Source organism: Papaver somniferum, chromosome 2 (genome assembly GCF_003573695.1).
Source record: "Papaver somniferum cultivar HN1 chromosome 2, ASM357369v1, whole genome shotgun sequence".
NCBI lineage: Eukaryota > Viridiplantae > Streptophyta > Magnoliopsida > Ranunculales > Papaveraceae > Papaver > Papaver somniferum.
In genome coordinates, this window is record NC_039359.1 from 116,390,636 (window position 1) to 116,401,536 (window position 10,901).

General features: G+C 37.6%; 2 protein-coding genes across 2 annotated transcripts; both read left to right on the forward strand.

Moving 5' to 3' along the window:
- Nucleotides 1-959: 959 nt before the first annotated feature.
- Nucleotides 960-4,929, forward strand: LOC113348904 (WEB family protein At5g55860-like). The gene is made up of 3 exons (XM_026592808.1): nt 960-1,221; nt 2,109-2,323; nt 2,759-4,929. Exons 2-3 carry the CDS (start codon nt 2,147-2,149, stop codon nt 4,595-4,597), a joined length of 2,016 nt encoding a protein of 671 aa, XP_026448593.1. The 5' UTR covers nt 960-1,221; nt 2,109-2,146; the 3' UTR covers nt 4,598-4,929.
- A 1,053-nt stretch (nt 4,930-5,982) lies between these two features.
- Nucleotides 5,983-10,284, forward strand: LOC113348905. Its single transcript, XM_026592809.1, has 5 exons — nt 5,983-6,425; nt 7,915-8,000; nt 8,088-8,390; nt 8,814-8,897; nt 9,553-10,284. Exons 1-5 carry the CDS (start codon nt 6,033-6,035, stop codon nt 9,995-9,997), a joined length of 1,311 nt encoding a protein of 436 aa, XP_026448594.1. The 5' UTR covers nt 5,983-6,032; the 3' UTR covers nt 9,998-10,284.
- The last annotated feature ends 617 nt before the right edge of the window (nt 10,285-10,901 follow it).

Genomic DNA, 10,901 nt, shown 5'->3' on the forward strand with positions numbered 1-10,901 from the left:
TTTAATCAGTCATCCACAAGAATTGAACCCCGGAGACTAAGTCTTATTGGTCAGATTTCGCTGTTAGATTACCAATAAATGTTGCAGTTAAAAATAAATAAATTACTGTCTATTTGTTAACACTAGTTTTCTCTCCTAACAATTGCTCGCGTGTGAACTAGTAGCGAGATAGTTACGCTGAATGGTTCAGCGCAATCAAAATCACCTTTTTGCGGAATGGTTCAGCATCTTGATTTCTTTTTTGATCTGACGGTTGAGATTGGTTGCGCTGAAACATTTAACGCAACCTAAATCTACCTTCGCTGTATGATTCAGCGCAGTTTCGTAAATCTACTTTTCGCTGAATGATTCAGCACATCTAGTATGCCAGATTAGAACTACCATATGACTTATAAGATTGTCCTAAGTAACGTGGACTACCAATCTTGATGCTAGATTAAAAGACCATAAGCATTTAGGAGTTGAACACCTGACCAACTAGACTAATCTCCATTAGTTTCACGAGTTCATATATTAGTATTCACAAGTTCATATAATAGTAGTGGTCAAAAACTGAAAGCCAAAAAGATCTTCGGTTCGGTTCGGTTTTTCATTCATCAAACAAGAAAATGCAAATCCCACATTGCATCTCTTCATCGAGCTTTAAGTCGGTTATTTTCCGGTTAATTTTGTTTGTTTAGTGTGTGCTGTTTCATGAGATGTATATTATCTTGAAAAACAGAAAACAACTCCACGATAACAACAGCTGTTTTGTGTTGTTCTCTCGTCTGGTCTATCCAACATCCGGATTTTCGAAACAGCAACAATTCATTCGATAAACCAAAAACATTTGTTCTCTTGTCTTAACCGTCGCGAGTTAAAAAAATGCACAACAAGCTGACCTGTCCCAACTTCTCCACTTTTTATACTTTAGGAGCCTCATACCGTATATAAATTCATGTTGAAAACCACTTTCAAATTTTCAACTTCTCTCTCTATTTCTCTCTCTCCAACTCTGTCATTTCAAACCCCCCTTACCAACCCATTTCCAACTTTTCTAGGGTTTTATTCTTCCTCAATTCAAGAACCACTCGAGAAATCTTCTTGTTTGATCGCCTAGGTTTTTGTTGATTCAGCGATTATTTTCTTTTAGATCTTTGATCGGGTGTTGGAAACTTGAATCATCATCGCGTTTTGGGAAACGGGGTTTTGTTGTTCAAACACCATCGCCATTATCATCAGGTATATACATCTTATTCTTCATCATCTTCTTTACCGATATGGCAAGTATTTTTCTTTCTTTTTTTTGTTGCCTATTTCTCCGTACATGTAATTAATGAAAAATTCTTAAAAATCTGTACATGTTTGCCCTAAAATGTTTTTTCTTTGTGAGGGGAATATGCTGAAAAATGAGCAGAATTCCCTTTTAAAAGACGAATAATTAATGATTATAATTTTCTTTGATTGTGTTTATCATGGAAAATAGTTTTCAAAGAAGGAGAATTATAATTAGGATTGTGAAATTCCCTGTATAGGATCAGCTTTGCTACAGGTAACCGAACGGTTTACAGTAATTCTGTTAAGGTTGGGTAGAATTTTGAGAATGTCATAATAACAGAAAGTTGTAAATTTGTGATGGCTTGAAAATAATAACAATAGTTAAATAGCTTAGCTGTGAAGGATGTGCCCTCACGTATCACCAGATGAATTATTTTGGTTTAAGTTTTAATAGATTTGGTTAACCTATCTCTTCGGAGGCATATGTGTTGTCTTCCTGTGTTTGTAGAGATATTTGTCCCCTTAACTGCGAAGTGTTATGAATTTTTTATTTGACACTCTTTTCCTTTACTTGGTCTACTTGCAATCATCAAAATTGTCAATGCTTGTCTCACTTTGATAGTTGATATGCAATCATCAAAATTCTAAATGCTCGTCCCGTTTTGATAGTTGATATGCCAAGTGTTGATAGTTTATATGTTTATGGAAACTTTTGTAATTGATAGTGTTATCGGTTAGCTGATTTTAATTGAAAGGTGTCAATCTATTACTTTAGTTTTTTGCATTGGGGAAGTGTTTATTTTTGTAAATTGCTCTGTTGTTTAGCTCAATACGTCTGTCCCATTTAACAGGTCAAATTGAAAGAGGGTTATTGGATTCCTTCAGAAGTATGGGCAAAAAAACTTATGACAGTCCAAAAGATTCTCCACGGATGGAGGTAGGAGAGATAGACACCAGGGCACCATTTGCCTCTGTCAAAGCTGCTGTTAGCTTGTTTGGTGAAGCAGCCTTCTCAGGCTCGGGGGAGAAGCCTGTCATTAAGAAATCAAAACTTCCTCCTACAGAGGTATTTGCTAAGTTAATTCATTCTGTTTCAGCACTTCCCTTTTGGTTGTTTCTTTTTCTTGAATGATAGTGTTATTGCTGCCTGTGATGTGAAGGTCTGTTGGTGGCATCATGGATATTAAACTGCATTTCTTGCTAACGTGCTCATGCTTTCTTGAATGATTGAAAATTAGCAAAACACTCTTTGTTTGGTTTATACTAAATGAACAAGATGCAGGTGTTTGGTTTCTGTCTCCTCTTCCATATTTTTTACAAGAAAATTTATTTCAGTATGCGTCGAGTTAACCCATATCATAATGTAGTCTTCCTAGCTCAAAGGAACCACTTCTGTTGTTACAGCTCCTTTTCATGACTTCAATTTCCTATGGCTTGGATTTACTGTGTCACTGCATAAAAGTTATCCTGCCAATTTTGCTTAATTATATCTGTTTTGCAGAGAGTGTTGGTGAAGGAGACACAGCTCCACTTGGCACAAAAGGAATTGAACAAGTTCAAGGAACAGCTGAAAAATGCTGAAACCACCAAGGCTCAAGCACTTAATGAACTTGAAAAAGCCAAAAGAACAGTTGATGACCTGACACAGAAGCTAAAGACAATAAATGAGTCTAAAGAGTCAGCAATCAAGGCAACAGAAGCTGCCAGGAATCAGGCCAAGCAACTTGAAGAAGCAACTGCTGGAAATTCTCTACAATCCAATGCTGCTTGGGAACATGATCTAGATAGTGCTAGAGAACAGTACACACTTGCCCTTTCTGAAGTTAACATTGCAAAGCAAGAACTCACTAAAATACGCCAGGATTATGAGGTGTCAATGGAAGCGAAAGCTGCTGCTTTCAAGCAAGCTGCAGAAGCTGAAAACTCAGCCAAAGCTAACACAGAGAGGGCATCTGAGATATCTAAGGAGATTTCAGCTGCAGAGGAGTCACTGGTGGATGTTAAACATGCTGCAATGCAGGCCCAGCAAGAAAGAGTTAACATTCTATCTGGAAAAGAGGCTCAGCGCCAATCTTATGCGTCTGCTCTAAAAGAAGCAGAGAACAAGTTGGAATCATTCAAGAAAGGATTTGATCCCACTCTTCCTGGGAGTCTGGAGGCTAAGCTGGCTGAAACTGATGCTGAGATTGGTGCTCTGAAAAAAGAAATGGAAAATGCAAAGGCTTCTGATCTGGATTCTGTTAAATTTGTTACTTTGGAGCTTGATGATGCTAAAGAGTCACTACAAAAAGTAGCCGAGGAAGAGAACTCCCTTCGAAGCCTCGTGGAGTCATGTAAGACTGAGCTAGAGAAAGTGAAGAAGGAGCATTCTGAACTGAAAGAGAAAGAAGCTGTGACTGAATCTATTGCTGGGAGTCTGCACGTGCAGCTGCGTATAAGTAAAGCTGAACTTGAGGCAGCTCTTGCAGAAGAAACCAAAGCAAAAGATGCTTCTGATGAACTGGTCACAACCATCCAACAGCTGTCATTGGAGTCTGAAAACGCTAGAACAGAAGCAGAACAGATGAAAAAGAATGTGGAAGACTTGAAAAAAGAAGCCGAAGAAACCAGACATGCTTTAGAAGAAGCAAAGAAAAAACTAGAGACAGCTTTGAATGAGGCTGAGGAAGCCAAAGCGGCCGAGACCAAAGCTCTAGGTCAGATTAAGGTTTTATCAGAAAGAACTAATGCTGCCCGGGCCTCAACTTCAGAGTCTGGTGCAAAGATCACTCTCTCGACCGAGGAATTTGAATCCTTAAATAGGAAAGTTGAGGAATCTGATGTGTTAGCTGAAATGAAAATAGCTGCAGCAATCGCACAGGTGGAAGCCATAAAAGAGAGTGAGAAGGAAGCACAAAGGAAGTTGGAGACGAATTGGAAGGAGATTGAGGAGATAAAAGTTGCAACAGAAGAAGCTACAAAAAGAGCAGAGATGGCTGAGATGGCAAAGAAAGCAATAGAGGGAGAGCTTCGCAGATGGAGGGAAAGAGAGCAAAAGAGAGCTGCTGAAGCTGCAAGCCGAATTCTAGCAGAAACAGAAGCTGCCTCATCTCCTGATTCATCCCCAGCTCCTCCATTTCAGCCCAAGCTCATGAAGAAGCAGCCATCAGAGAAGAAATCATCCCCAGTTAATGAGAAGTTTCAGAAGGCATTTTCAGAGAAGATTAGTAAGTCACGAAAGTTTGATAAAAACAATGGATCCAAAAAGCTCTTGCCTTCTTTGAGTGGTATCTTTCATAAAAAGAAGAACCAAGTTGAGGGTGGGTCACCGTCTTATCTTCCAGGCAAAAATCCGGTATGACTTTCAATTCATTGCAAAATATCATGATACGAGACTGTTGCACATATTGGATATGAGTGAGTGGATGTTTGTTGGGGAAGAAGAAGAACAAGTTAATGTAGTGGTTTGGTTGTGTATATTGTGAGAGCAGTATAATGAATTATCTTGTCTTGTTTTCTCCTCTCTTCTCTTTATAAATAATCTTGAGAATGAATATCTACCTAGAAAAACAAGCAGGTAGAAATCCATATACCTTATCCCACTGAAGATTCGGCTTCTTCCCTGAGTAACTATTATAGTAGTTGCACCAAGGGTATTATTCCTTTACCAAGGGAGTTACTCCTTTACATGTACGTTTTCTTACTTGCATATTAATAATGGTTGCCCAGTGGAATCCTTTTGTTGCCAATACGGTTGAATTGAATCCTTACCCAAGGTTTTTCGTATTGGGACCATTTTCAAGCCATTCCCCAGGCATGTTCCACGAAATGCTTCCATTCCAAATCGTTAAGTAACTGGACGTTTTAAAATCTTGTCTCTAAAACTGGCCGCACTTCTTGTTTTCTTCTAACTCGTTTGATTGTGACTAATTATATTTAAATCCAAATAGTAATTAGTAAGGTATATAAAATTGTTTTCTTCCAACACAATTGACTCGTTTGATTCTGACTCCGGATCCATGAACACTCTTAGATGAACAAGGTTAGACAAGATTTGTGCCATTTTTTTCTCAAAACTCAAACAACAATGAATTTAAATGTAATATTTTAATGATATGTTCCTCTTATAAGGCTCTACATTCCTACAAAAAAAAAATGAACGCAATTCGAGATAGCAAACCTCACAATCTATCAATCTCGAATTGTGTTCATTTTTTTTTTTTGTAGGAATGTAGAGTCTTATAAGAGGAACGTATCATCAAAATATTACACTTAAATTCATTGTCGTTTGGGTTTTGCGGAGCAAATGACGCAAATCTTGTCTGACCTTGTCCGTCTAAGAGTGTCCATGTATCCTAATTTAAATCCAATTTCTCATATATGACTAAAAAATTAGTAAATAGTGAGGTATAAGAAATTTATGAATCCAATCAAATGGGCGCCCAACAAGTCAGGTACAAAAACCTCCTAGCCAATGAACCGAGTCAAACCTCGAGTCAGACATCAGGAATGACAGGAAATCAAGAAAACAAACAATTTTCCAAGTCAGATGCCGACTCATCCAAGTCAGATGCTGACTCAAACTTTTCAGATCCCGAGTCAGATCCAGGCAAAACATGGGTTGTAAAGTGAACAAAACCATCTTACAGGTGGGTGAATAAAAGGAGACAGTCCAACTGTATTCCAACTTTTGAGGAACAAAAGAGGCGGAGACCAGAGTGAGACTCAATTAGATTAAGACCAGCAAACACTTAAAGAAATCCTCTTTCTCTCACTCTTTTTACTTACTCTAATTAATGGCTAGCAGCAGCAACAGAGACGAACCGCTTTCTTTCATGAACCCTTCTTCTTCTTCATCACCAATTCAAGTTTCAGATTATCTTGGGGTTGAAGGTCTAAATTCTCAGATTGGAAGCGCTTCTGGAAGCTTTCAAAACGAAGGATTTCTTACAACAGGAGGAGGAGATGCTGGAAGTGGAAGTAATAGCGATATTGAGTTTGGTTTCTTGCGCCCTGAATTTGGGCAGACTTCTTTAGTTGGTTCAGTACAGATCTATGACCGTCATGTCTTCTTATGTTATAAAAATCCTCAAGTATGGCCTCCTCATGTTGAAGCGGCGGAATTTGATCGGTTGCCTAGACTTCTTTGTGCTGCTCTTTTGGCTAGAAAGGCTGAGATGAAGAAACAGGTAAGGGTTTTGTTGGGTTTTCATTTTCTGGTTTATTTGGTTAATTTATTGGAATTTGGAAAGGATTTAAATGATTTTGAAGTAGAATTTATGAGTTAATTAGGTTAAAGATTGGAAATTCGGTTCAGTGGGTTCGGATAATGTATAGTTGTTAAGTTTATTGGAAGGTGGTGTAATGAGAGTATGATTAACCATGCTGGTAGTTTTTCTGTTTTTGGATGAAGGGTTTTAGAGATTGCTATCTAATTTTATTGTAATTTCTTGTGTAAGTGAATATATGAAGATAGGAAAGAAATGTATACTTGGGATGAAATGTGGTTCCGAGCTCTGGGAAAATTTGATTTAGGGTTTTGGAGTATAGATTTATTTGTAGGTTACTGCAATTTGAATTAGGGTTTGGAGGAATTTGAGTTCTAGAGAAAATTGGTGGTTATTGCAATTTGGGTTCTAGGGAAGAAACTCGGGTGTTGATTACCTTCTTAGTCATTACAACATTGTCATCATTATTCTACTGGTCCAAAGGAAGTAAATGACATTACTGTGAGTATATTTGATAGATCAATGAAGTGTTTTAACATAGAATTTCGAACAGTGAGGCGAAGGTAATTTAGGGTCAGATATAAATCATTTTTGGTCTACACCAAATATCTGTCGTTGCTAACCACTACTATAGAAAACTAAAGTTAACAGTTAAGTCATCTGTATTTGCATTTCCAAATTTACTATCTAAATAGGAATCACATTTATGAGAAGATATCTTCCTGACAGTTGAGGAGTGTGCTGAAATGCCTTCTAGTTTTGTACTTCTCACTTGAGTTATGCGGGTGTAGCGAAGGGATATTAAAATAGCTTGTTTGGCTCTTAAACCCGAAATCTTGTTCAAGGCTTACCTATCCATTTTGGCGGGAGTGGACAAGACAGATTTAAGTGGTTAGTTGGTGCCAAATAAGTTGTGCAATCAAATGCATAAAGCGGTCAAGATAATGTCTAAACACATACTATATATAAACCGGATATTGGTTATCCAAGTGGTATTAGCCAGATAGCAGAAATCCGCCAGAGCTGGGGCGGTATTGTCCGCCAGGGTAAACTTCCGTACTTGGTTCCCTGAATTCAGGGAACCAAGTAGGGAAATTTTGTTTCTTCCTTCGTGTTTTTGACCCGTAGTACTTGCATCTTCACTGAATTTCGATTGGGTCAGGAGTTTATTCCAACCATATTGCTTGCTCTCAGTTGCTTTTAATGTATACCATTTCCCCCCAGAAATCAGCATTAACTAATAGCTATAATTTGTATACTAAACTTGATTTTCCTGGAAAAAGTATTTTTGAACAATATAGTGCTCAAGCAATTAAGCTGATGCAGTAAAAAGCATGTGACTCATTGTTGTATTTGTGATTTTAGTTTATTGGACAAACTTGTTATGGTGGTGGTTTGATTACTATTATCTTTCTGCTATTAACTTGTTCTTTTGTTTTCTTTGTTAAAGACTCGGTTAACAATATGTGAGGGACACGATGGTACCGAGACATCAAATGGGGATATTTTGATCTTCCCTGACATGATTAGATACAGGTATTTACAGGCTTGTTTGGAAGAACTATGGGGATTTTCTGATCTTCTCTTTCTCTTGTACTAATACAGTAATACTGGTCGTTTCAGGCGACTGACACATTTTGATGCGGATACATTTGTTGAAGAAGTTCTAGTGAAAGACAACGAATGGCTGCCTGGAACACCCGAGGTACTATCAGGTACATATGTCTTTGTGTGTTCTCATGGAAGTCGGGATCTTCGATGTGGTGTCTGTGGACCTGCATTGATTGCACGATTTAAAGAAGAGATTGACTTACGGGGTGTCCAAGGTGTGTCTGTTAGCCCCTGTTCACACATTGGGGGACACAAATATGCTGGAAATGTGATTATATTCAGTCGAAATAGCGATGGAATGGTTAGCGGTCAGTGGTATGTGTGACGTCTCTTCTGATTATGTTGCATTCACTTGTTTCTCAACTGTGTAAATACTTTAGGTCTTAACTGTTTCATGATATCTTAAAAAGATCGTTTAGTTAGGCTGTTGCCAAAAATCTGCTATCTGATACAATACAAGAAAACATCGATATGATTGGTGATACTTTTACTTGTTATATCCTGCTCGCCAGACCATAATCTCATTTTCTGGTGACGAACTAGCAGTTCAGAATTTTGATTTGATGGAGTGTCAGTATTTTAAATCTTGCTTTTTCATTTACGTCAAATTTGACCAGATTCATCCTGTTTCACATGGACTAACAGACTAACGCTGCTATTGTATTAACTTCATATTAGCTGTCCTGGTTCAGCACTCCCATCTATTAATCTTTTTTTTTTTTTTTAAATCAATTGTAGGTATGGGTATGTTGCCCCAGATGATGTACCTCTTTTGCTTGAGCAGCATATTGGGAATGGAGAAATTATAGACAGACTTTGGAGGTAGTTTTTTGTTTACTATTCCCTTTGTCGTTTAGCTTCTGTGATTTTTGTTTATGCTTCTCCGGTACATTTGCTTATGGAGAAATCATAGGCAGACTTAGGAGGTAGTTTTTGGTAACTGTTGGTAACTTAAAAGTAGTACATAAGTTTTTTGTACACGATACAATATGTTTGTATGTACTCTCTCCGTTCTTTTTTAATAGGCCAGTTTCTATAAATAAAAGTTTCAAAAAAATAGGCCAGTTTCCTAATTGGGAAAGTCAAATGTTATTTTAATTTTTTGGGACCACTTTTCTCTTAACTTCTTTTGATGACAAGTGTCATGTGGACCACTTCACTTTACTTCTTTTGCTAACAAGTGTCATGGGGACCATTTCACTTCACTTCTTTTATTGACAAGTGTCATGAGGACCACTTTCAATGATTAGTTCTCTTAATTTCCTTAAATTTCGCTAAAAACAAAACTGGCCTATTAAAAAAGAACGGAGGGAGTAGGTAATAACTGAATTAGTTTGGTATTACGGAAGATATAACTTCTTAGTACTGACTTATCTTTGCACACTTCCTTTTGTGTTTGTGAATGTGTAAAAAGATATCATATTTCTTAGTCGTTAGATGTTTTGTTTTGCGTTTGAGATAGTTATCCTTGATGTAGGGGTCAGATGGGTTTATCCATAAACGACCAAAAGCGCGATCAAGAGCTAAGGCTGCAACTAAACAATAAAGCCAACTACGAAAATATAATAAGAGAACCGGTTGATGATTATGAGGTTGAACCAAATGGCACTTCCTATGAGACTGCAGGTTGTTGTCAAGGCAATGAAAGCTCTTCGTGTTGTCAAGTACCAGAAAGGATAGAACGAAACAATCACGTCGTGAACGAGGAGGTGAAATTTCCTAAAGAAAAGAAGATAAAGAAGGGCACTGACAAGAAACTGCTTCGAACTAGTAGTGGCAAGGGTACTAGCACAAGAAAAGTTTGTGCAATGCCAACATGGTTTGAAAGTTGGGAACGGGAAGATACCTATGCTGCTCTTGCTGTTGTCGGGGCTTTTGTTTCAGTTGCCATTGCATATAGTTCTTATAAGCAACTGAGATGACTTGAGCTTCAGTAGTCTAGGTCCTAGCATCAGAAAAAAAGAAAAGGTCCTAGCATGAACCAGGCCCAGCTCTGAAGCCCGCAGCCCAGGGTGCAAAACAAAATTATTATCTTGAAGGCCAAAAAAAAATTTGTTATTTGTAAACTTCTTAGTTCTTACGTAGTGATTTGTTTGTCTTTTCAATTCAATTAATTTAGGTTGTTAATTATAATTAGTAGAACCTTAAGAATTGAGCTCCGTCTTCCTGTAAAGTAAACTAGTAAAAATAAAGGAAAAATTAACGGCAATCCTTTAGGTACACCCCTAGAAAATACCAACAGTACCTAGGGGTGTAAATTTTGCCCGGCAACCCGATGCCCAGTACCGTCCGTCCTGTCCTATGATAGCCCATGGATGACCGTGGCCCTTTACGGGCTGGCCCGACCTAGCCCATTTAAATAAGAGGGCGGGCACAGGCCACAATTCAAATTTTCTTGCCCGGTCCAATACCTTCCCTATTATCCCGTCAATGCTACCCGCCAGTGTTATCCATTTACCTAGCCTAAGTGATTGTTCCAATTTTGTTTTATCTTAGAATATACTTGGTACATATACTTAATACAGTCAACCCTCATAGTTTTCATATGTATTTCTTAACTTTTATTCCATACGAGTCTAATTTTGTTAACCATATAGAGAAAATATTGAGCAAAATCTAAGGCACTTTCCTTTTCTGATGATTCAATTCAGGAAAAATTATAGGAAGTTTGGTTTATCTTATTCCCATCTCAATTCTCGTATTTAATTATTAATTTTAAGTAAAACTTGTGTATTATTACTACTTTCTTTTTATTTTTAACAATATATATGTATAATATATATTTGTTTGTAATATTCAAGGCCCTCCCGACCCTACCCGTCCGAG

Bases quoted from the DNA above. Each gene is read 5' to 3' on its own strand.
- LOC113348904 (XM_026592808.1), top strand. From the start codon at position 2,147: ATGGGCAAAAAAACTTATGACAGTCCAAAAGATTCTCCACGGATGGAG. The intron at 2,324-2,758 runs GTATTTGCTAAG...TCTGTTTTGCAG, and splicing joins CAAAACTTCCTCCTACAGAG to AGAGTGTTGGTGAAGGAGAC.
- LOC113348905 (XM_026592809.1), top strand. From the start codon at position 6,033: ATGGCTAGCAGCAGCAACAGAGACGAACCGCTTTCTTTCATGAACCCT. The intron at 8,391-8,813 runs GTATGTGTGACG...AATCAATTGTAG, and splicing joins GGAATGGTTAGCGGTCAGTG to GTATGGGTATGTTGCCCCAG. The intron at 8,898-9,552 runs GTAGTTTTTTGT...TCCTTGATGTAG, and splicing joins ATTATAGACAGACTTTGGAG to GGGTCAGATGGGTTTATCCA.